General features: G+C 44.3%; 2 protein-coding genes across 2 annotated transcripts in view; both read left to right on the top strand.

Moving 5' to 3' along the window:
- LOC114887986 (zinc finger protein 548-like) overlaps positions 1 to 7,150 on the top strand; it is a 34,602-nt gene extending 27,452 nt beyond the window's left edge. The window contains exon 5 of the mRNA XM_029209815.1: positions 3,946 to 7,150. Coding sequence (XP_029065648.1) covers positions 3,946 to 4,779 — 834 coding nt within the window. The 3' untranslated portion in view covers positions 4,780 to 7,150. The remainder of the gene's footprint in view (positions 1 to 3,945) is intronic.
- Positions 7,151 to 8,254: 1,104 nt separating this feature from the next.
- On the top strand, positions 8,255 to 24,495 carry LOC114903610 (zinc finger protein 547-like). Its single transcript, XM_029236559.1, has 4 exons — positions 8,255 to 8,470; positions 10,960 to 11,086; positions 12,429 to 13,482; positions 24,264 to 24,495. The coding sequence occupies exons 1-4, from the start codon at positions 8,255 to 8,257 to the stop codon at positions 24,493 to 24,495; spliced, it is 1,629 nt and encodes a 542-aa protein (XP_029092392.1).
- The last annotated feature ends 1,631 nt before the right edge of the window (positions 24,496 to 26,126 follow it).

The raw sequence follows: 26,126 nt of genomic DNA, 5'->3' as shown, positions 1-26,126 counted from the left end.
GGTTATATGGACAGATTCCCATTTTTAGCAGCCAGTGGACTAGGATGTGAAAGGTTGTCTTAGGTACGGGGATAGTACGTACAAATGTTTGAGGATGAGATTGAGATGGAAGTGTTTTAGGACTTGTAGGTTTCTGTTAATGTCTGGTGAGAACAGAGAACAAGGGGGCCAGAGTCAGGCCTAGGATGGTAGCCTGAGAAGTTGGGTTTCTGTTCTGAGAATGATGGCAGATATGGAATTTTTGGAACAGGGGGGAAAAGTGATGTGACTTAGGTTTTAAGAGGTTACCTCTAGCTGCAGTGTGCACAGCAGATTCGGGGGAAGGAAGACAAGGAGATAATCAAGGAGGCTCTTGTAATCATCTAGAAGCACATTTGTTGTGCCTGGACGAGAGTGACAGATGTGGAGGTAAGAAATACTTGGCTTCTGGATTTGTTTCTTAAGTAGAGGTGGACCAGATTTTCTAATGTGGAGGGCTCACAGATGACTACAAAAGTTTTTTTCCCTTTGCATCTGGAAGGGGGTATGTGCCATGAACTGGGATGGGGAAGTCAGTGGTAGGAGTCATTTTCAGTGAGAATATTAGGAATTGGCTTTTGGCTGTGTTGAGTCTCAAAAGTTCCATTGACTCCCAGGTATAGGAGACAACTGGCTGAACATGCAGCGCCAGAGTGCTGGGGGAGGCTTCAGGATGCCCTTATGGGACAAAGGAAGAGACTTGGGCTGTCAGAAAGAACTACAAGAGCAGTGAACATCAACGGGAAGATAGGGGGTAGGGAAAGTCCAGCGGGTGGCCCAGGTTTTTATGGGGGAGTGGCCATGAAATTAATGCAGAGGGAAAGCAGTAATGGAGGTGAAGTGATAGCAAAGTCAGGCTGATGCTTATTTCTCCTCCTATGCACTGACCAGCCTTTTGTGGTGGAACTTGGGGAGTTTCACAATGTCAGATGAGTTTTACCTAAGGTGTGTCAAGTGGGTGTGGATTTTGAATGGGTGTTATATGGGCAAAGATTGTTAACTGTTGAAGAGACATAACTTGCAATATAAAAGTGGAACCTGACCAGGCGTATTTAGATGTGCATGTTTTGACTGAGGTTAAAGTTAAGAACAAGGCCTGGTGGGGAAGCCTTCAGAACAGGGCTGGGGAACCGCCAGTGGAGAGTTGGGGTATGGCGGGATCCTGTTGCCTTGGCAAGAACTTTCTGATGCTGTGTGCATAAGGGTATGTGAGGAGGCAGGAGACATGTCAATTTTGTGGGCCGGGTGGTGGTGATGGGTATCAGATGTATGAGGAGTTAGCCAGTGAGTAATATGCATGTGGGGAAGGTGTGTGACCAAATTGCCCCAGAGCCCTCATACCAGGAGTTTAAGAGAGGACGATGAGCCCAAGTTTGTTTGTGTCTAGGAGACATGATCCTGGGGCCTCTCAGGCTGTTGTCTTGCTGGAGAGGGAGGGAGCCCTGAATACCAGGCCAACAGCTTAGATGGCATCTATCTGTCCACCTGCCTGTTGTTGCTGAGAGTTGTACCTAGTGCTTAAGGAAGTATGAAGAGTTATTAGGTACCAGTGCCCTCTAAGTTAGGGAGCTGTGGAGGATGATGAACCCAGAGTGAGTATGGGTTAGGGGTACTTATGGGGTCCTGGGGAGAGAGGCTGCTTATGTACACATCTGTCCCCGTCATCACGGGGCTCTGTGACCTTTGAGGACGTGGCTGTGTACTTTTCCCAGGAGGAATGGAGGCTTCTTGATGAGGCCCAGAGACTCCTGTACCGTGATGTGATCCTGGAGAACTTAGCACTTGTTGCGTCATTGGGTAAGGCCCTCACACCTATCCCAGCATCCTGGGCAGGTCTCTGCCTTTCCCCTTTTTTCCAAGGACAACTCTGTTCTTTTCACAGCTAGACAGTGACCACATCTCTATTACTGCTTCCTTGTCAGCTGTGCTGTGGGTGCTAAGGCTGAGTGAGCGTATATACAATCTCCTTTCAGAAGTATCCCCAATACCAGATGCTCTGAAGTTTTTTCAGCGAAGGTTTTCTGGGTCAAATGATTTGGAATTAGTTCAGTGGGTTCCATTAGTCTCAGCCACTCCCTGTTAAGTTGACTCTGTAGACCCATACACCACCGTGCTCCAGGCTGTGCCCTCTAGCTAACATTTCCTGGGGCCTCACTATTTCAGGAATTGTTGGGACTCAATGTGGTAACTGTTTGTGGGGTCCACTTGGTTGTTGCTGTGAGACCTTCCTCAAAGATTTTTTTTGTGATATTATTTTTCTCTCCTGAGGTTGTTTTGGGATTGGTTGTCCCCCTGGGCCAGTACTGACCTGTCGTGTCTTTCACTTAGGACTTACACTTTCTAGGTCCCATGTTGTTTTCCAGTTGGAGCTGGGAGATGAACCCTGGGTACATGACAGAGTGGACATTACTCCAGGCACAGCTAGAGAGACCCAAAGAGGGACCCACATTGGTGATTGGCATCAGGAGGAGGAAGTGATATCATGGCTGGGTTCAGATCATATCAGGAACACGTCCTGTGCCCCACAATGTTTTAGGGCCAAGGCCAGTGACTGTGTACCTCATTTCTACCTTTCCTACCCATTCTTGATACTTTGCTCCTTCTGTCATTGCAACTCTGAATCTGAACCCAGGATTATCCCTCACCTCTCTGTCTTCCACTCTTTATTGGTCTTCTCCATCATCACTCTGATGTGCTCTCCAATATTGGCCTACATTAACGTGTCATGAGTTCCCCCCGTATCCTTAAAATAGTCCTTGAACACTACCTACTCAGTGACAGTCAGATTTTCCTGAGCCTGGACAAACCTTTCCACACAGCACATGTGGCACCAGCAGCCAAGGCCCTGGTGAAAACCACTCCCAGAGGAGTGAGTTGTGGACCCCAGCTCCTCTGTGTGTTCCACTCCATCCTGTGTCTTTCACCTGGTGTGTCATCCATGTTCTGTGACATGTAGAGGCCCAGTACTGCACAGCAGTCCTTTCATAACCTGCCCCAGCTCTCTTGTCCTGAAAATAGTCCCATGGATTTATTCATTTCTATGTCAGCCACATATTTGTAATGGAGCTGCATCCTTCTACCAAAATCTACATGAAGTTCACCCACATTTCTCTGCTTTCAGGGTGTTGGCATAGAGCAGAGGATGAGGAGACACCTTCTGAGCAGAAAGTTTCTGTAGAAGTGCCACAAATAAATACTTCAAAGACAGACCTGTCCACCCTGAAGTCCTATCCCTGGCAGAGGTTCTGCCTGTACTTAGAAGGTGGTTTGCATCTAGCTGAGGACCTTGGCACAAACCATGATCAGAAACTGTGTGGGGCAGGTGTGAACTTTCACCAGCACAGTGGAGAGGAACTCTTTAGAAGACATGTGGGTAAGACCTTTATGAAGAGCCACACAGTCCATGCATACAAGAAGTCTTTCACATGCCAGGAGCCTGGGAAAGATTTCCCTGGTACCTCTGGCCTTCTCCAGCACCAGGTCACTCCACCAAAGGACACCAAGTGTGTAGAGGCCTCTCACAATGGACAAAGGCAGTATAAATGCCACGAATGTGGGAAAGCCTTCTGCCAGAAGTCTAGGCTTGCTCAGCACCAGAGAGTCCACACTGGAGAGAGACCTTATGAATGTGATGAATGTGGGAAAGTCTTTGGCTGTAAATACATACTTGTTCAGCACTGGAGTGTCCACACTAGAGAAAAGCCTTATGGGTGCAGCGAATGTGGGAAAGCTTTTAGCGACAAACACACACTTGTTCGGCACCAGCAAATTCACACTGGAGAAAGGCCTTACAAATGCAGTGAATGTGAGAAAGCCTTCTGTCGCAAATACAGACTTGCTCAGCACCAGAGAGTCCACACTGGAGAGAGGCCTTATGAGTGCTGCAAATGTGGGAAAACCTTCACCTGTAAACCCATACTATTTAAGCACCAGAGAATCCACACAAGAGAAAGGCCTTATAAGTGCAGTGAATGTGGTAAAGTCTTTAGATGCAACTCCAGCCTCATTACTCATAGAAGAATTCACACGGGGGAAAGGCCTTATGAGTGTAGAGAATGTGGGAAGTTCTTTAGCCAAAGCTCTCAATTTATTGTGCACCAGAGAATTCACACTGGAGCCAAGCCTTATGAGTGCAGTGAATGTGGGAAAACCTTCACCACTAAAAGCAAACTTGTTCAGCACCAGAAAGTCCACACAGGAGAAAGGCCTTATGAATGTGGAGAATGCAAGAGAGCCTTCAGCTGTAAATGCATGCTTGTTCAGCACCGGAGAATCCACACTGGAGAGAGGCCTTATGAGTGCAGTGAATGTGGGAAAGTCTTTAGGTACATCTCCAGCCTCATTAAACATAGAAGAATTCACACTGGGGAAAGGCCTTATGAGTGTAGTGAATGTGGAAAGTTCTTTAGGCAAAGCTCCCACCTTAAAGTCCACCAGAGAATTCACACTATAGCAAACACTTATGAGTGTAGTGAATGTGGGAAACATTTTAGCCAAAACTCTACTCTCATTTTGCACCAGAGAGTTCACACTGGAGCAAAGGCTTATAAGTGCAGTGAATGTGGGAAACGTTTTAGCCAAAACTCTACTCTTATTAAGCACCAGAGTTCACATTGGAGAAAAACCATGAGTGCACTAAACGTGGGGATTTCTTCAGCCAAAACTCCCAGCTTACTCAACACCAAAAAGTTCATGCTACAGAAAGGCATCGCCAGTACAGGAAATGTGGAAAATTCTTCTGTCAAAGTCTGCTCTGACTGAGCACCAGAAACTTAACAGCCAAGATGGACTCTATGAGCGCAGTGAATGTAAGAAAGCTTTCAGCTGAAAGTCTAACCTCATTCGTCACCAGAAAGTTCCTACTGGAGAAAGGCCTTCAAATGAGATGAGGAGAGCAGTGAATGAGCTGTCTTCTTAGTTAATACATCATACTGAATAGGCTCTGTGAGGGAGTCATCAACTGGAAGTTGAATGCCATACATCTAAACAACTCTAGTGTGCAGATTGCCTATGAGTACCAGGTTCGTAGGGAGCTTTTAAGGAGCTATGCTACTTTCTGACTTAATGTCACTGTGAATTTCTTACCTCACCCAAGTGGTAGATCCCCATTCTTGGCACCAGCCACCTCAGTGTGATCAGGGTAGGTAGATCTTTGTGCTCTCTTATCCCCTTAGAAATGCATGAATAGCCTGAGCACTTGGGTGTTGTCATTCTCTTTGGTCCTGCCAGGACCAAAGCAGCTTTGACCAATGGAATCCAGTCTCGGTTCTGCTGGTGGCTCACAACTTATTTGGTGGCATTGTCTCATATCATGCTCAGGATAGGTTTTTCAAGGTCTAAGTCACTCTGTTTGGGAACTATTTGCCTCAGTTTGCTCCACTCTATACCATAATGAAGACTATTTAAGCCACCTTTCATCTTGGGGTTTGTTCACTTTCAGACTGGTGTTGAGAACCAAATTGGACTGTCAGGATGATGAGGAACTGGTTTTGTGAGTGTTCCAAACTTCTTATACCTCAATGAGGATAGTATCATGGCAGAGAATAGTTTTCACTCCAGTTTTGGTCCAATCTGTTGTCCAAGGCCTCCTAGGGTAGACTGCAGGGCTCTGTGGGACTAATGTTGAATTCTGGATGTCAGAATTTTTGGTGGGTCCTGAGGTCACCTGAGATGAGGACAGTTGTGAGAACCACCAGTGATTTTTGGAGCAACATGAATGGTTCTCTTTTTCACATGGGATGTCACATCATGCCCCCAGTACTGTTCAAGAGAAGAAGTTCTCTAGGTCCAGCTGGAAAAGAGCCATGTGCCATAATGTGCCCAAAGTGATAGGCTGCTGTTCCTGAGTGTTAGATTACAGGCATCAGGTGGGAACCATATTTCATACAGAAACACTCATGGAATTAATAGGGAGTGAGAGACAAGCAAACAAGAAGGGATGAGCCTTTTCTAAAGTTTCATCCACAAATATTCCAGTGACTGTGTCGCTTTAAGATAAAGTGTTTGAAGACATTCTCAGGAGTTCCAGAGCTGTTCCTCTCCTCCTGAGCCCCCAGTCAGTGTCAGATTGAATAATGTAAAGGTTTTAAGAATCAGCATCTGCAAACTATTTATCTCAAGGCCATTGCTGCACAGTGAAAACAATGAGGAATGAGAGTGGAAATTGTGTAGTCCAGGCATGTGAATTTTAGTACCCAGGCAGAGTTCCTGGATAACTTAAGTGGAAAGAACTTTCACTGCTCACCAGTCTTCTTTGCTACTGCTACAGATTCCCTCCCATGGGCAAGGGGATGTGATGGGGTTAATGTGAGGTTGCCAGAGTTCTACTGAAAAGGAGATTCAGCAAAGAGATTAAGATTTTTATTTGAAGCCAATTTCTATTGAAATTTAATTAGCTGTATAGTTGGTATGCACTGAACAGAACATACCTAAAATGCATAGCTTGGTAAGTTTTAGTACTTGTAAAGCCACGGAACCATCATCATAACAAACATCTGTCACTGCCATATCTACTTTCTGACATCTCTCTCAGGACTTTCAGGCAACTACTATTGACTGACTTTTCTCTCATTTCAATTACTTAGTGTTTTCTAGACTTTTAATATTATTGGAGCCTTAATGTTTACTTTTGTGTTTGTCTTTTTTTATCTCCATGCATAGTTACTTTGAGAATCATCTAAGTTGCTGATGTGAATAATTCATTTTTTTCATGATAATATACTGTTTGGATATACCATTACTTCACTGGTATTGATCTGTTAAAGGATGGCGTTTTGTGGTTTCCAGTTTGTCTCTCAGATAAGCTTACTATTAACGTACATAAAATCCTTTATATGAGCACATGGTTTCATTCTAAAATGAATGACTGTACCCAAATGCATTCCCATTGACAGTATGGGAACATTCCAGTTCCCCTGTGTTCCTCACCAGTACTTGGTTGGTATGGTCAGTAGTTTGAATATTTCCTGTTTTAAAAGCATGGAGACGTATCTCACTGTGGTGTGATTGCATTTCCCTAATGATTCATGATGTTGAACATTTTTGTGTTCATTTGCCAAGTGTATATCTTCTTTGACAAAATGTCTGTTTTCTTATTAGTAACTGAGAAGTTAATAAATGTGTTGGAATTTGACTTTTCTTCAGTGACTTTGCTCGGTGGAATAGGTATTTGTACTCAACATTATTACTACGTATACTCATTATTAAGATACTTCTATTACTTTAAGCCTAGACACTTAATAAAAAAGCCAACCGACCCTTCATTGTTGTGTTTGCCAATTTCCCTGGTATGAATACTCCAACTGTGGGCAATTTCAAGCTGTGTGTATGAGGTTATTACTGAACCGGAGGCACAGCAAGCCAAACGCTGAGATGCCAAGGTTTGCTGGGGAGTATTTCATTCACAAGTGAGGCAAGTGAGGACACAGAAGAACAATTCTCAGATCCACCCTCCCAGTGGCAAGGTGCCTGTGATATTTAGGGGATAAAGAGGCAGGGTGGTCTTAAGTGTGGGGAAAGGCCAATCAGAGTTAGAGAAAAGGCGAGGTAATTGGTGTGTACAGGTGTGTTTCATTACATGCTTCTTCACGATGCATGTTTAGAAGTGGTGTCCATAAGTGGACAACGTCACAGGCTCTACTCTTTTCTGAGGGAGCCAGAGAAGCAACAAATTGTCCCCCTGCTTCTGGCCGCCCCACATTCCTCCTTTGTGTTGTCCACCATGGCCCTGTCTGGACCCTGACCTAACACAGTGAAACTCATAAATTGAGTCTAAAGCTTTAGCCTACATCCATTGGAAGAGCAATAATACAGTGTTAATTAGACCCCCTCTATGGATGGATGCACTTTGTGTCTGAGTGACAACCTGGTATCATCTGCCCATTTGGTTTTGTAGGTTTGGGGAACAACTCATATATTATGTCCGTGTACCTCTCTGTGATCATCAAAGACTACATGAAAATCTGGTGCGTCCCTTTTAAGAAGCGTGAAACCTCGCCCCCTTCCTCAGAGCCTCACTCCCAGTAACCCTGGCGGAGAGGCGGCACCTTTCCTGGAGGAGGGGAGCACCGCCCCTTGCCAGGTCCTGGAGGCCTGTGAACTACATTACCCTGAAGGCTCTGCCCCCGTTCCTCGGCGCCCCTGGACCAATAAAGGCTCAGTAAAGAGGCACTTCCGAGCTAGAGGACTGCGTCTGGGCGGTTTTCCGGCGTCTGCCGTGGTCATTTTGTAAACTCGGATGTGTTCAAAGGTGGGGAACTTAGCAACGCAGGGCCGGCCCGAGGTCAGGGAGTCAGGAAGGCGCTGTGCCCGCTGCTCTGAGCTTAGTCTGAGGCTCGGCGTGGTTGCTCTTTGGCCTGACTCTCTCTCGGGGCCGGGAGGGGCGTCCGTGCTCGGGCCCCACCTTCGCCCACAAACTCTAGCGACGGCGACAGCCCAGATGTGTCGGATTCAGGTAAATGCTGCGTCATCCGGGCCCTCACCCAACTCTTCTCATTCAGCAGTGTTTTATTTTATCTGTGTTCTCTTACCAGTGTTCTATAGTTATTTTTATTCCCCAAAACCTTGGTTTTCCGGATTTTCAAATATGACCTGCGTGGAAAAAGAAAATTGCAGAGAACTTCAATGTGCAGTTCAGTAAGCTCTAAAACTAATATCCGTTCACCACTCAGGTCAAAAAATGCGATATAAATAGGACCCCCAGAAGCCGCCTGCGGGGTTCTTCCAAAACAATTATCCGCATCCCCCCAAAATGAATGTACTGGCTGATGTTTCAAATAAGCATTTTCTTTCTTTTCTTGATAGTTTTGCCAACCATGTGGGAAATATTTGATGATTCTAGTTTTGCTCGCTTGTTTTAAAATTTTTTATGAATTGAATCATGTAAGAATTCTGTGTTTTTCTTCATTTGCACAATATGGTGTTATTTTACCCATGTTTTTCGTGAGTATCCATTCATTTTTCTTTCTATGAAGTATTTTATAGATATTACTATATGATTAAAATGTTTTTATAGATCCTCTTCTTAAAGGCTTTTCTTTGTTTATGGTTTTTGGTTTGCTTTTTTGTTTGGTCTACTTTCGTATTTATAAACTTCGTACTGCAGTCATATCTGCTATGTGTTCTGGGATATATAAAGAATGCACTTGTCTAGCGTGTATATTAAAGTTACTATTATATTTAAATGAACATTCCCACGTTTTGATCTTTTTTAGCTTCAAGTTACTAATCTTAACTTAGTTCTTTGAATGAGATGATTATACTTAGTCTTAATCTATCCCATAGTTGTATTTTCATACACACTCATTATGCATTAGGTAAGCTTAACAGTTTTACAGTATACAGGCACTTAGAGGGCTTTTGCTTTTTCAGTGATAGTAATACTATTACTCTTCTAATAGTATTTATTTTACTGGTACATCATCGTTCTCTGGTGGTATTGGAAGAGAAAATGATTAAGACATCTTGTTAAAATCCTTTTTTGAAGGGGAATAAAATGAATCATGGTAAGGTTAAAAAGTTATAATGCTGGGAATCCCTATCAGGATGTTTAGAACCCAAGAACCCATGTTTATATAATGAGGGTGCAGTAAAGGTCAGGTCCTGTAGATTGTTTCCTTTGTCTTAAGTTTAATGAGTTATCAATGATGTCCAGTTATCTCAAACTACTCTGATTCTAGCCACAACCTCTTTATCACAAATTAATTTTCTGGTGCCATTTCCTTCTTGTTGCTCCCTCTCTCTCCCTCTTTTTTTGGCTGTACCATGCGGCTTGCAGGGATCTTAGTTCCCTGACCAGTAATCATACCCTTGCCCATGGCAGTGAAAGCACCAGGTGAACTGGGTTTCAGCCATGTTGAGTCTCAGATGTTCCAGTGACTCCCAAATATAGGAGAAAAGTGGACAGCTGAACATTCAGTGCTAGAGTGCTGGGGAAGGCTTCAGGATGCCATTAGGCAACAAGGGAAGAGAGGCAGGCTGTCACAAAGACAGACAACAGGAGTGGTCATCAGCGGGAAGGTAGGGGGTAGGGAAAGTTTAGCAGGTGGCCCAGGTTTTTATGGGAGATTGGCCATGAAACTGATGCAGAGGTAAGGCAGAAATGGAGGTGGAGTAATAGCAAAGTCCGGCTGGTGCTTATTTCTTTTCCTATGCACTCACCAGGATTTTGTGGTAGAACTTGGGGAGTTTGTCACAACGTCAGATGAGTTTACCTAAGGTGTGTCAAGTGGGTGTGGATTTTGAATGGGTGTTATATGGGCAAAGATTGTAACTGGTGAAGAGACATAATGTGCTATATGGAAATGAACCTGACCAGGCGTATTTAGATCTGCATGTTGTGACTGAGGTAGAAGTCAGGAACGAGGCCTAGTGGAAAAGCCTTCAGAAGAGGGCTGGGGAACCGGCAGTGGAGAGTTGGGGTACAGTGGAATCCTGTTGCATTGGCAGGCACTTTCTGATGCCATGTGCAGAAGGGTATGTGAGGAGGCAGGAGACATGCCAATTTTGTGGGCCGGGTGGTGGTGATGGGGATCAGATGTATGAGGAGGTCCACTGAGTAATATGCATGTGGGGAAGGTGTATGAAGTAATTGCCCCAGGCCCTAGTACTAGGAGTATAAGAGAGAAGGATGGGGTTAAGTTTGCTTGTGTCTGGGAGACATGATAGTGGGTACACTCAGGCTGTTGTCTTGGAGGAAAGGGAAAGGGCCCTGCATACCAGGCTCACAGATTACATGGTATCTATCTGTCCACCTGCCTGTTGTTGCTCAGGGTTGTACATACTGATCAAGGAAGCATGAAGAGTTATTGGGCCCCACTGCCCTCTAAGTCACAGAGCTGGGGTGGATGGTGAACCCAGAGTGAGTACAGGCTGGGGTTAAAAGTACTTATGGGGTCCTGGGGAGAGAGGCTGCTTATGTACAAATCTGTCCCATCATCACAGGGCCCTGTGACCTTTGAGGACGTGGCTGTGTACTTTTCCCAGGAGGAATGGAAGCTTCTTGATGAGGCCCAGAGACTCCTGTACCGCGATGTGTTGCTGGAGACCTTTGTACTTGTTGCATCATTGGGTAAGACCCTCACACCTATCCCAGAATCCTGAGCTACTCCCTGCCTTTCTTTCTTTTTCCAAGGGGAAGTCTGCTCTTTTCACAGCTAGACAGTGGGCACATCTCTATTAATGCTTCCTTGTCATCTGTGCTGTAAGTGCCAAGGCTGGGTGAGTGTGTAGACTGCCTCCTTTCACAAGGAGCCCCAATACCACCTGCTCTGAGGTTTGTTCAGTGAAGATTTTCTGCTTCAAAAACTTGGAATTTATTCAGTGGGTTCCATAATTCTCAGCCACTCCCAGGTACGTTGACTCTATAAGCTCATGCCATCTCTGTGCTCCAGCTTCTGTCCTCTTTTAGGTGACATTTCCTGGACACTGAGTGTACCAGGCATTGTTGTGAACCAACATGGTCACTATTTGTGGGGTCCACTAGGCTGTTTCTATGATACCCTCCTCAACGAGTATTTTTGTGACATTATTTTTCTTTCCTGAGGTTTTTTTTGGGGGAATTGGTTGTTCCCCTGGTCAGTACTGACCACTCACCTGTGCTATCTTTCCCTCAGAAATTGCAACTTCTAGGTTCCATGTTGTTCTCCAACTGGAGCTGGGAGGAGAACCCTGGGTACGTGACAGAGTGGACATGACTCCAACCCCAGCTAGGGGGGCTCAAAGTGGACCTGGCCCTGGTGATTGGCATCAGGGGGAGGAAGTAATACCATGGCTGGGTTCAGATCATATCAGGCACATGTCCTGTGCTGAACACTGTTTTGGTGCCAAGGACAGTGACTGTTTTTCTCATATCTTATCTTTCCTACCCATTCATGATACTTTGCTCCTTCTTTCATTTCTACTCTGACTTTCAACCCAGGATTACCCCTCACCTCTCTGTCTTCCATTCTTTATTGGACCTCTCCATCCTCACTCTGCTGTGCTCTCCAATATTGGCCTACACTTAATGTGTCATGAGGTCTGCACCTATTTATAAAATACTCCTTTTATACCAGCTACTCAGTGACAGTCGGATTTTCCTGGTCCAGGATACAGCTTTCCACACAGCACACAAATGTCACCAGCAACCAAGGCCTGTCAAAACTGTTTCCGGAAGAGTGAGTTGTGGACCCGTGGCTCCTCCATGAGCTCCCACCACCCTTGTGTCTTTTGCCTGGTTAGTCCTCCCTGTTCTGTGACATGGAGACGCACAGTGCTGCACAGAGGCCCTTTCCTTAACATGCTGCCAGCTCCCTTGTCCAGAAAATAGTCCCATGGATTTATTTCTTGGTACATCACACACATATTTGTGATGGGGCCGCCTCCTTCTTCCAAAATCTACATACAGTTCATCCATATGTCTGTGCTTTCAGGTTGTTGGCATGGAGCAGAGCACAAGGAGATAACTTCTGAGCAGAATGTTTCTGTAGAAGTGCCACAAATAAATACTTCAAAGACAGACCTGTCCATCTGGAAGTTCTATCCCTGGGAGAGGTGCTGCCTGGCCTTAGACAGTAGTTTGTGTGTAGCTGAAGACCTGGGAACAATTCCTGTCCAGAAACTGTGTGTGTCAGGTGTGAAATTTCACCAGCACAGTGGAGGGAAACCCTTTAGAAGAGACATGGGTAAGACCTTTATGAGGAGCAACATAGTCCATGCATCCAAGAACTCTTTCACATGCCAGGAGGCTGGGAAGGATTTCCCTGGTAGCTCTAGCCTTCTCCAGCACCAGGTCACTCCACAAAAGGACGCCAAGTGTGCAGAGGCCTTTCACAATGGACATAGCCTCTATAAATACTATGTATGTGAGAAAGCCTTCAGCTGCAAACACAAACTGGCTCATCACCTGAGTGTCCACACTGGAAAGAGGCCTTACGAATGCAGTGAATGTGGGAAAACCTTCAGCTTTAAAGGGATACTTGTTAAGCACCAGAGAATCCACACTAGAGAAAGGCCTTATGAGTGCTGTGAGTGTGGGAAAGACTTCAGCTGGAAAAGCTCGCTCGTTCAGCACCAGAGAGTCCACACCAGAGAATGGCCTTATAAGTGCAGTGAATGTGGGAAAGCCTACAAACACAAAAATTCACTTGTTAAGCACCAGAGAGTCCACACTGGAGAATGGCCTTATAAGTGCAGTGAATGTGGAAAAGCCTTCAGACACAAAAAGTCACTTGTTCACCAGAGAGTCCACACTGGAGAATGGCCTTATAAGTGCAGTGAATGTGGGAAAGCCTTCAGACACAAAAAGTCATTTGTTGAGCACCAGAGACTCCATGTTGGAGAACTGCTTTATAAGTGCTGTGAATGTGGGAAAACCTTTATTTCTAAAGTAAACCTTTGTCGTCACCAGAGAGTCCACACTGGAGAAAGGCCTTATGAATGCAGTGAATGTGGAAAAACCTTCATTTATAAAGACAGTCTTGTTCGGCACTGGAGAGTCCACACTGGAGAAAGGCCTTATGAGTGCAGTGAATGTGGAAAAGCCTTTAGCCGCAAAGACTCACTTGTTAAGCACCAGAGAGTCCACAGTGGAAAATAGCCTTATAAGTGTAGTGAATGAGGGAAAACTTTTTTTTAAAAAATATTTATTGATTGGTTGATTGATTTAGCTGTGCTGGGTCTTAGTTGCAGCACCCTGGATCTTTGATCTTTGTTGCGGCATGCAGGATCTTTAGTTGAGGTGTCTTTAGTTGAAGCCCATGGGAAAACTTTTAAATAGCGACCCACTCACACTTGTTTGGCACCAGTGAATTCATATTGGAGAAAGGCCTTATGAGCACAGTGAAAGGGGAAGTTCTTTAGCCAAATCTCCAACCTTATTGTACACCAGAGAATTCACACTGACGCAAAGACTTCTGAGGGCAGTGAGTGTGGGAAGTGACTTAGCCAAACTGCTCTCGTTTTACACAAGAGAGTTTACACTGGGGAAAGGCCTTATAAGTGCATTGAATATGGGAAACATTTTAGTCAATACTCCACTGTCATTAAGCACCAGAGTTCACACTGGAGAAAAACTATATGAGTGCACTGTACGTGGAGGATTCTTCAGCCAAAACTCCCAGCTTACTCAACACTGAAAAGCTCATGCTGCAGAAAGGCATTGCCAGTACAGCAAAAGTGGAAAATTTTTCTGCCAGAGTCTGCTCTGACTGAGCACCAGAAACTTAACAGCCAAGATGGATCCTGTGAGCACAGTGAACGTGAGAAAGCTTTCAGCTGAAGGTCTAACCTCATTCATCATCAGAAAGTTCTTACTGGAGAAAGGCCTTCAAATGAGATGAGGAGAGCAGTGAATGAGCTGTCTCCTTAGTTAATACATCATACTGAGTAGGCTCTGTGAGGGACTCATCATCTGGAAGTTGAATGCCATACATCTGAACAGCCCTAGTGTGCAGATTGCCTATAAGTTCCAGGTTCATAGGAAGCTTTTAAGGAGCTGTGCTCTACTTCTGACCTGTGCAGGGCCCTTGCCATACTTAATGTCACTGTGAGTTTCTTATCTCTACTAAGTGGCAGATCCCAATACTGGAATCAGTCACCTCAGTGTGATCAGGGTAGGTTGGCTTTTGTGCTCTCCTATCCCTTGTAGAAAAGCATGGATACCCTGAGCACTTGGGTTTTGTCATTCTCTTAGTTCCTGTCAACTGCCTATGACAGGACCAAAGCAGCTTTGATCATGGGGATCCAGTCCAGTTTCTCCTGGTGGCTCACAGTGGTTTGCCTTCTTTGGTGGCATTGTCTAATACCATGCTAATGGTGGATTTTATTCAGGTCCAAGTCACCCTGTTTGGGAATTATCTGCCTCAGTTTTTCTGCTCTATGCCATAATAAAAACTATTATTTAAGCCACCTTTCATCTTGGGGTTTGTCTACTCTTAGACTGATGTTGAGAAGCAAATTGGACTCTCAGGATGAAGAGGAGTAGGTTTTGTGGGTGTTCCAAAGTTTGTATACCTCACTGGGGATAGTATCATGGAGAATAGCTTTCACTAATTTGAATTGTTGTTGAAGGTTTCCTGGGGTAGACTGCAGGGCTCTGTGGGACTAATGTTGTGACCTGGATGTTAGAATTTTTGGTGGGTCCCGAGGTCACCCTGAGATGAGGACAGTTGTATGAACCACCAGTGTTTTTTGGAGCTGCATAAGTTCTCTTTTTTCACATGGGATGTCACATCATGACCCCAGTACTGTTCAAGAGAAGAAGTTCTCTAGGTCCAGCTGGAAAAGAGCCGTGTGCCATAATGTCCACGTGTGCTATGATGTACGCAATGTGGTAGGCTGGTGTTCATGAGTGTTAGATTACAGATATCAGGAGGGAACCATATTTGGTACAGAAACACTCTGGGAATTAATAGGATGTGAGAGACTAGCAACAAGAAGGGATGAGCCTTTTCTAAAGCTGCATCCACAAATGTTCCCATGACTGGCTGTTTAGGATAAGGTTTTTGCAGAAATTCTCAGGAGGTACAGAGCTACTTCTCTCCCCCTGAGCCCCCAGTCTGTGTCAGACTGAATAACGTAAAGGTTTTAGGATTTCTATAGCATCTGCCAATTTTTTATCTGAAGTCCACTGCTGCACAGTGAAGACAATGGGGAATGAGAGTGGAAATCATGTAGTTCAGGCATGTGAATTTTAGGACCCAAGCAGAGTTCCTGGATAACTTAAGTGGAAACACGTTTTATTGCTCACCAGTCTTCATTGCTGCTGTGACAGAATCCCCTTATGAGAGTAGGAGAGGTGATGGAATTGAGCTGTGGTTGCCACAGTTTTACTGAAAAGAGATTCAGAAAAGAAGTTGAGATTTTTATGTGAAACCAATTCCTATTACAATTTAATTGAGCTGTATAGTTTGTATGCATTGAAATGAACATACCTAAAATGTACAGCTTGGTAAATTTTAATACTTCTAAAGCCATGGAATCATCATCATAATAACAAACATCCATCATTCCCATATCAACTTCTGACATCTCTCCCAGGACTCTCAGGTAGCTAGTATTGATTTACTTTTTTTTTTCCCCCAGCTATGTTGCACAGCTTATGTGATCTTAGTTCCCCAACCAGGGATTATACCTTGGCTGTGGCAGTGAAAGCACAAATTTCCAATACCTGGCCTGCCAGGGAAGTCCTTTGATTTACTTTTTTCCCATTCAATTAGGTAGTGTTTTCTAGACTTTTAATATCACTGTGATCTTAATGTTTACTTTTGTATTTGTTTTCTTCTTTCACGATGCATAATTATATTGAGAATCATCTAATTTGTCTACATGAAGAGACCATTTTTTTAATATCTGAAAAATGTACTGTTTAAATATACCAACATTTGACTGTTTATCCATCTCTCTGTTAAAGGATGAGGTTTTGTGGTTTGTTTCCAGTTTGGCTATCACAGATAAGCTTACTATAAACGTGTACATAAAATTCTTTATATGAACATAGGGATTCTTAGTCTAAAGTGAATGGCTGTACCCATTTGCATTCCCATCGGCAGTATGGGAGCATTCCAGTTCCCCTGTATTCCTTACCAGAACTAGGTAGGTATGGTCTGTATTTTTAATATTATCTGTTTTAAAAGTGTGGAGATGTATCTCACTGTGGTCTGATTGTATTTCCCTAGTGATTCATGATGTTGAACATTTTTATGTTCATTTGTCAGATGTATGTCTTCTTTTTAGTACATAAGAAGACAATAAATGTGTTGGAACTTGACTTTTCTTCAGTGACTTTGCTGGGTGGAATAAATGTTTCTGCTATTTACAACATTACTCACCATGTGTAGTCCTAATTATTAGCATAGTTTCCATTACTTTAAGTCTAGACAGTTAGTAAAAAGAAAAAAACCCCAGCCAACCCTTGATTATTGCATTTGCCAATTTCCCTGGTATAAATGCTCCAACCCTGGGCAGTTTCAAGCTGTTAATATGAGGTTGTTAGCAAACCAGAGTCAGATCAAGCCAAGTGAAACCTCGGAGCTTCCCACAGTGAGACCATGGGCACTGCTTCCTTTCCTGGTTTCCTGGCATGTGTGTCGTTGGTGCCAGCGCTGGGCTCTGTGCACTGTATTCCTTCTCTCCCAGCAGTCCCATCCTTGCTGCTCTGAGGTCTTATAAGACAGGGCTCAGGAGTCAGAAATCTTGATGTTTGTGTGAAAGATCCCACCACCCTTCCCTGTCCGTGGTTGGGTGACTCTGTCCAGAGGCATGGAACCTTGGTGTCCCAGGCCTTCCACTGTCCTTTGCTGACAGACTCTGGGGCCTGCTTATGCCAGGATGTTCACATACTGACCTGGTCACTACTTGAGGGGACCACTGGCTTGTTTCCTTTAAGACCTTCCTTTAATGTCCTTATAATTTTAGAATGTGTGATCTCATGGGACGGGGCCCACTCCCTTTCCCTGTCTTTCCTCTTTGACTGGTCTCCTCAGGCCCAGGTGGTTTCTCACCTTGAGCAATAGGAGGGCCCTGGGTGCCTGACAGGGTGGATGTTTTTCCTGCAGCATCAAGGGAGGCTGAAAGGAATGTGGCCTACGTGTGTGGGGGTGAGGAAATGGTGAGGTATCAGAGCTGGGTTCCCTTCACACCAGGCCTGTGTCCTATATCCACCAGTGTGTGGTACCAGCAACAGATTTCAAGAGTTTCTACCTTTACTTTCTTGTTGATGTTTTTTGTTTTGTTTTGTTTTATAAGTTTATTTTAGTTTATTTATTTATTTTTGGCTGTGTTCGGTTTTCGTCGCTGCGTGCGGGCTTTCTCTAGTTGACAGCGAGTGGGGCTACTCTTCGTTGCAGTGCGCTGGCTTCTCATTGTGGTGGCTTCTCATTGTAGAGCATGGGCTCTAGGCGTGCGGGCTTCAGTAGTTGTGGCATGCGGGCTCTAGAGCACAGGCTTAGTAGTTATGGCGCACGGGCTTAGTTGCTCCGTGGCATGTGGGATCTTCCCGGACCAGGGATCAAACCCAGGTCCCCTGCATTGACAGGCGGGTTCTCAACAACTGCGCCATCAGGGAAGCCCGCTGTTGATGCTTTGACTCTTCACTTCTGGCCCTGGTTCTCACCCATTCCCTTCCACTGCTCCCTTTGCAGTGCTGTCAACATTGACCTGCACTTAAAGTGTTGGGATATGTGCATGTGTCCTTAAATACTCCTTGTAGCCCAGCTGCTGTGATGCATTCAGACATTCTGGGTCTGGACACAGCCTTCTACTCATTGCTCACCAGTCACCAGTAGCCAGGCTTTGTTGAAAGGTAAGTTGAAGACCCTTCCTCGTGTTCTTTCCCATCGTCTGTGCTCTGCGATCAGATGAGCTTCCCAAGCTCAGCTCTGCACAGCAGGCCTTCCTCACACAGGCTCTGGTCCCATGCATCTCAGCAATCTTAAGGACTTACTGCTGGGTGTGTCTGAGACACATTTCTGCTGGGGCCACGTTTATTGGCATGTCTCTCCTTCCAGGTTTTCAACATGGAGCCCAGGATGAGGAGGTGCTTTCAGAGCAAGGTGATGCAGTTATAGAGTCACAGGTCAAGACTCCAAAGCCAGGTCCATCTATCCAGAAGTCTCATTCTTTTCTTTTTTTTTTAAATTAATTTATTTATCTTTTTATTTTTGGCTGCATTGGGTATTCGTTGCTGCGCACAGGCTGTCTCTAGTTGCAGCACTCAGGGGCTACTCTTCATTGTGGTGGCTTCTCTTGTTGTGGAGCACTGGCTCTAGGCACATGGGCTTCATTAGTTGTGGCATCAGGGCTCAGTAGTTGTGGCTCACGGGTTCTAGAGTGCCTGCTCAGCAGTCGTGGCATGGGCTTAGTGGCTCCGCGACATGTGGGATCTTCCCGGACCAGGGCTCGAACCCATGTCCCCTGCATTGGCAGGCAGATTCTTAACCACTGCGCCCCCAGGGAAGTCCCAGAAGTCTCATTCTTAATGTGATGTGTGGTCCACTCTTGAAAGACATTTTGCGCCTGGTTGAGTATGATGGGACACAGCACAAGCAAGAGGTGTACCCGTGTGTGGTGAGTTTTTCCCAGCACCAAAAGGAGCCGAGTAGGAAGAAACTCCCCAGATGGGATGAAGGGAGGACTTCATTGGTGAAGAACTGCAGCTTTCACGTGGCAGAAAAGACCTTGACGTGCTGAACGGAAGGGAAGGACTTTCCGGCCAGTTCAGGACTTCTCCAGAACCAGGCCCCTCACACGAGGGAAGACACACAGCGACATGGAGGACAGGGAGACCTTTGAAAGTGGATAGAATGATTACAAGTGCAGTGAATGTGGGAAAACCTTTAGCCATGAACACATACTTGTTGAGCACCAGAAAAACCATTGCAGCGAAAGTGGGAAGACTTTAATCAGACCGTTCCATGTGGTTCAGCACCAGAAAATCCACACTGAAACGACGCTATATGAGCACCTTGGATGTGGAGGGTTCTTTACACGAAGATCTGGCCTCATTGAACACCAGAGAGCTCACACTAGGCCAATGCCTTATGAGTGCAGCCAGTGTGGGAAGCACGTTAAAAGACCACTTTACGCTCGTTTTTCATCAGAGGGTTCACATGGGAGAAAAGCCATATAAATGCAGTGAATGTGGGAAAATCTGGTCTGATTTAGTGCTGGGAAGTACTGCTATGCAGGTGTTTAAAATTTTTTTAAATTGTGGTACAATGCTTGTAACATAGCATTTACAGTCTTAACCATATTTAACTGTAAGTTTATCGGTAATAATACATTCACCTTTTGTGCAGAAAAATATTCAGAAGTCTTTTCATCTTATAAAACTGAAAGTAAACCCATTAGATAACAACTCCTCATCCCCGCTCTCTTATCCCCTGACAACAACTATTCTACTTTCTGTCTATGAATTTGTCCACTCTGGGTACCTTATATAAGAATCATAAAGTTTTTCTCCTCTTGTGGCTGGCTTATTTCACTGAAGACAATGTCCTCAAGTTTCATCTGCGTCCTAGCATGTGTCAGAATTTCCGTCTTTTTTGAGTGAGTAGTGCTCCATTTTATATATATGCTACTTTTTCTGTATCCCTTCATCAGTGGGCTCTTGGGTTGCTTTCACTATTTGGCTATTGCGTATAATGCTGTTGTAAGCACGATTGCACAAATATTTCTTTGAGGCCCTGGTTTCTGTCCTTTTTAGGTGTGTTTCCAGATGGAGAATTGTTGGATCATTATTTCAATATGTAAATTTCTTGAGGAACTAAGGGGCTATTTTCCATAGTAGCTGTACCATTTTACACCGATACAGCTATATCATGTAAGGTGCATGTGCAACTTCATTCTTTTATGTATGATTATCTAGTTTTTTCAATACCACCTGCTGCAAAAACTCATTTCTCTTTGAATGGTCTCTGCACCCTTTAAAAACATCTGAGTATGTATGCGAAGGTTTGTTTCTGTGCTCTTTTATTCCATTCTCTTATATGTTTGTGTATGTCAATAACACAGCATTTTGATATATACTTTTTAAGTTTTTGAAAGTGGTTTGACTCAGTTTTGAAGCCCTGGCAGGAGAAGGACTGTCCGTTCCCCTTCTAGAACAGCTGATGAAGCCCACAACCCCAACCACTTTCCTTATCAGGCTCTCATTCTCTGGACTACCAGACACCAAGGTGCCAGACATTTAGTGATAGCTCCTATGTTCTGGAACCCATACAATTATTCAAAATAGCCAATCCACAGACAGCTCATGAAACCTAGCTAATACCATCACTCTTGCCAAATATAAACTGCCCACCACAGCTCCAGCTTTCTGTTAATCCTGTCCCTGGGCTCAGCCCTCTTTGTTGCCCTGTCTAACGTCTTTCATTCTGAGCTGTAAGTAACAAACAGTTCTGTCTTTCATGTATCCCAGTATCATTGTGCTGTGTATTCCACCATCAAGAACCTTTTGATCTTACAGAACAACTCCACACCCAGCAGGGTATTAGGAGTACGGCAGATGTTGGACAGTCTTCAGCCACTAGTCTGTCTCCATTCAGCACCAGGAAGCTCACACTGGAGAAAGACGTTAGACGTGCAGCCACTGTGCTCTTGGCTTTTTAACATAATAACAGATGTAAGCTCTGGAGATTAGCCCCTGTGAGGGAGATATCCCCCAGAAACTGCATCTCGTACATCCAGACATCCTCACTAGGGAGATTCACGGTAAGGGCCAGGTTTGTGGGAAACTGGTGAAATCTGTTGCACTTTCAGACCTGCCTGGGGCCGTCACTGGAGTTCTGTCACTGCCCATGTGTGTTATAGAAGCCACTCTCCTGGTATTAGCTGGCAGGGAGTATGGTCACTATAGTTAGTAATACTGTATTGGGTGTTTAAAACTTGCTAAGAGTAAATCATAGAAGTTCTCAACACACAAAAACTTATGTAACTATGAGGAAAACATGAAGTAGACCTATTGTGGTGATCATTTTGCAATATAAACCAATACTGAATCATTATGTTATACATCTGAAACTAATAAATGTTATGTGTTAATTATATCTCAATTTTTTTTAGAAAGCAGGGAGAACAGATTGCTGTAGTCTCTTGCTTTTCCTGGAGTATTCGCCAGCCATTTGAGCCCTTTGGTGAGACCTCATGCCCACCCCTTTGATTTGTTCAGGTGTGGACATCACCCACTTTGGACAGAGGACTCCATCCACTGTTGGCTGGCAGCTTACAGAGGTTTCCCTTGTTTCAGGGTCATTATTGATTGTCTTATGACATTCTTAATTTTTTCGAGCCTCCATTTTACCCACCCTAGGAACTGCTCACCTTGCTGGTTTTTGCGATAAAGTTATTATTGGGTGTTTTTCTTTGTTTCTTTCTTTTTTATTGAAGTACAGTTGATTTGCAGTGTTGTGTTTATTACTGGTATACAGAAAAGGAATTCAGATATATGTATATTTTTTTCCATATGGTTTATCATAGGATTTAAAATAAATAAATAAATAAATTTAATTATTTTTGTCTGTGTTGGGTCTTCATTGCTGCGCGCGGGCTTTCTCTAGTTGCGGCAAGCGGGGACTACTCTTCATTGTGGTGCACGGGCTTCTCACTGTGGTGGCTTCTCTTGTTGCGGAGCACAGGCTCTAGGCGTGCGGGCTTCAGTATTTGTGGCACATGGGCTCAGTAGTTGTGGCTTGCGAGCTCTAGAGCACAGGTTCGGTAGTTGTGGTGCACAGGCTTAGTTGCTCCGCGGCCTGTGGGATCTTCCTGGACCAGGGCTCGGGCACGGGTTCCCTGCATTGGTAGGCAGATTCTTAACCACTGTACTACCAGGGAAGCCCTATCATAGGATATTGAATATAGTTCCCTGTGCTATACAGTAGGACTTTGTTGTTTATCCATTCTGTATAAAAGTTTACATCTGCTACCCCCAAACTCCCACTCCATCCCTCCCCTAGGTCTTATTGTTTAAGCCACCTTTACTCTTGGGTTTCTGTTTACTGTATGCTGTGGGTTGAGAACAGAATTGGGCTCTGCCAGAATAAAAAGTACAGACTTCTGGGGCTCTCAACTTTGTGTGCTCCAAAGGAAACAGCAGGAGGACAAAGCACAAATCTAAGTGTAGATTTGGCCTAGATGCATTGCTGCTTGAGGCCTCCTAGGAAAGTCTGAATGACCCTTGCACCAAGATCTCCTGCCCTGGTTGTGAAGATTATTTGTGGCTCCGCAGTCACTTGGGGCAGTTGGTTTGCAAACAATAACGTATTTGACAGTACCATGAACTTCGTGGATGTTCCATGGCATTATTGAGAGATAGCTTTCTCCTGATACCCACCTAGAAGCTCTGTGTCCTGAGGAAGAAAAATCATGTAGGTTTATGTCCATGGACATAAAATTTTAACAAGGCCCAGGCTGGGAACCATATTGTGTACAGAAATTGTGACTGGATTAATAGGGACTGGACTGGTGGAGACTGCCCCAAAGTAGAGTGGATAAGCCACTTCCAAAGGGGCCTCTGTGAATATCTGAGTAACTGGCCAGGTGGAAAGAGAGTGTACAGAACTTGGGATCTGCAGACCAGTCCCCGTAGCCAGTTTATTGGCAAAGCAGCAGAGCCAGAGGTTTTATGGATCCCTGTAGCCTCTCTGGGCTGTTTCCCTCAAACAATAATGGCAAGGCAGGAACCTCATGAGGGAGTGAACGGAGATTCTCTTCTTCAGGGATGGGTCTTTTGTGTCCTAGCCATCATTCTTGGTGACACAAGTGGACATATTTCCATTATTCCCCCGTTTTGTAGACAAAGAATCAGAGTTGACTCATGTAAGATGTGGGGAGAGGGTCCTGATGATCAGTACAGCTTTGTCAGTTGTTTGATATTCTAGAAGGAATAGCATTTTAACGCTTTATGGGAAAAAGTTTTCCCCAAACAGCTTCATTGAGGGATTACTGATGTAGATTAACTGCATTTATATAAAGTGTCCAACATGACATATTTTCACATATGTATAGACATTGAACCCATCATCAGAGTTGTCAATGAATATTCCCGTTGCCTCAGTAAGGTTTCAGTGCCCTTCTCTTTTCTTTTCCTTGCATCCCCACCCAAATTGCCATCTATACATAGCCATTAACTCTAAACTCATAAGAAGCCATAAACAAATGTTGAACCATTGAAAAGTTTACAAACTTCTGAGCTAACAATCAATTGAACTTAATATTTATACAAAAAATGTGGACCTTATGCATGCATACGAGGGAGAGCTGTAGTTGTCAGGCAGTGTCCTAGAACAAAGCTTGAGCTGCATTTATCTTTTATGGAGCCAGTCATTAAGGAATGGAGGAATTTCAGAAGTGTGTGTTGAAGGATTTCTGGACTTTCCGCAGTGTTAGTGTGGTCACTCCTGTTGACCAGCTGACTTTAAGAAGCTGGGGCATGGAACTGAGGTAGTTGCTGATTGACTTTTGCTTAGGAGCCTGAGCTGTCACTGATTGGCTGTCTTTCAGGACTCGGGTTGGGGAGCGGTAGTCTTATCACCGATTGGTTAAATTTCAAAAGCTTGTCCCTATCAATGATTTGCTAACTTCCAGAAGCTTAGTTTCTCTGTTGAGGCTGTCGTTGACCCTGCTGATTTTGAGGACACATGTATTCATCAAAAGTTATCTCTTAGAAACGATGAATATTTGTTCATGACTTTGGACTGTGGCCAAGGAACACATTTTCCCTTTCCTGACTATGTAAAGTAAGCACTTTATTTGTTAATATCTGTTTTTAGTCTTCCCTCAGCCAAACCTGAGAGAAACCATAAAGCATTGTCCAAATTAACTGATGGCGTTTTGGAAATCATTGCAAAAAGCGGGATGTACGATGTTTATGTCGTGCTGACGAAGTCAAAGGACTGTGGACAAAATTGTGAAATACAGGACTTGTGCTGTATACATGAAACAGCTGACAACCCTATTCCCAATATGTCCCATGCACCTACTATTGTGGTTGAAACTCCTTAGGTGCTTGTGGTACATTTGTTAGGCCAGTGAATACATACCACAGTACAGCTTCTTTATTCATTTTTACCTTTCTGGCAAGTCTAAACATTGTCTTCACCTTTCCTGCTAAGCATTTAAGTACCCGTGTTTTCAAGTATGAAGAAGAATCACATTTTGGAGATCTACATGCTTCATTTGGGAACTGTATTACCCAGAAATCACTTCAGTCTGCAGGTACAGTGACTGAGCCAGTGAAGGCTTAGCAAAGTGCTCTTAAGATGCAGTGCACACCAGGTGAGTGGAACTTCCTGCATCCTTTAGGGATGGCATTGTTATGGACTCTGGATTTTTCCCACCTGTATGGGCTTCTAGAGTTCTGGGTCCACGCAGAGGTGACCAAGAGGAAAAGCACAAGAAGAGACGTTACAGAGGTGCCTCTGAGTCCCAGCTGAACCAGGCTCTGCAAGCAATGGCACCCTTGTTTCTGAAACTGAACAGGACCCTGCAGGGCCCTCCTGGGTACAAAAGTCTGTCCCCCTTGTTTCTTTTTTTTTTTTTTAATATTTATTTATTTATTTGGTTGTGTGAGGTCTTAGTTGTTGTGGGTGAACTCCTTAGTTGTGGCATGTGAACTCTTAATTGAGGCATGCATGTGGGATCTAGTTCCCTGTCCAGGGATCGAACTCAGGCTGACCTGCGTTGGGAGCACATAGTCTTAACCACTGTGCTACCAGGGAAGTCTCCCTTGTTTCCTGTACATAGAGAAAGACTTTAGTTTTCTAGGCCTTCCCTGAGTTCCAAAGAGCAGATTCAAGTAGTTACTAATTAGGGAGGTGAGAGTGTAGAAAGAAAGGAAAAGCAGTCAAAACTAGTAATGACAGTTGGAACAATAGTTCAGTGATAAAACACTCACAGGAATTCTAGTTCCTTCTGAAAGGTTACAGATAACAATCTGATGCATATCCTTGAGTTGTTTTGCAGAAACAAGACCTCCAGCCAGGTGGAGGATGGTGACTACATGATGACAACAAGTACATAGGCCTGAGACTGGTTGGAAACAGAAAGTTGATGATGAATATTCCTGAAAATCACCCTGTGACCTTACCAGCAACCAATCAGAAGAAAGTAGGTGAGCAGACCCAGGTTCAGTTTGATAACAGACACGAGACATTTTTAAAACTTCTGCTAACTACAACCTTGCAGTTTCAACATTCTCCCCTTTGTAACTATATAGCCATTTCTGACCCTAACCAATCCTTTCTTTATAAGCACCCTTACTTCTTGACAGCTCCAATTATAATTCTTGACAAACAACTTATGGAACTAACTGTGGCCTTCCATTTTTTGCCTTTATAGGCTTCCTCCATTTGTAGTTCAGGTAACAATTCAAGTGCTTCTCTCACCTACGTTTCCTGGGCGTCCTAACAAGCCCTAAATAAATGCCTGATCAATCACGTCTTCATTTCTGAAATTTTGGCTAACACTCAAAACACATAAATGTATTCTGTAATTGACTGTGTTGTCATTAATTCTTACTGTTCATCTCCTTTGACCGGAAGGTCAGACTCATGAGGGCAGGCATCTTTTTCTCTTTTGATCTTGATGCAGCCAAAGTAGTGCCTGGAATGGGGTAGGCACTTAATGAATGTTTC

This window comes from Monodon monoceros, unplaced genomic scaffold (assembly GCF_005190385.1).
Source record: "Monodon monoceros isolate NGI ecotype Baffin Bay Population unplaced genomic scaffold, NGI_Narwhal_1 Super_Scaffold_10, whole genome shotgun sequence".
NCBI classification, from domain to species: Eukaryota; Metazoa; Chordata; class Mammalia; order Artiodactyla; family Monodontidae; genus Monodon; species Monodon monoceros.
The sequence above is the reverse complement of the archived record's forward strand: the minus strand, read 5'-3'. Positions and strand labels throughout refer to the sequence as shown.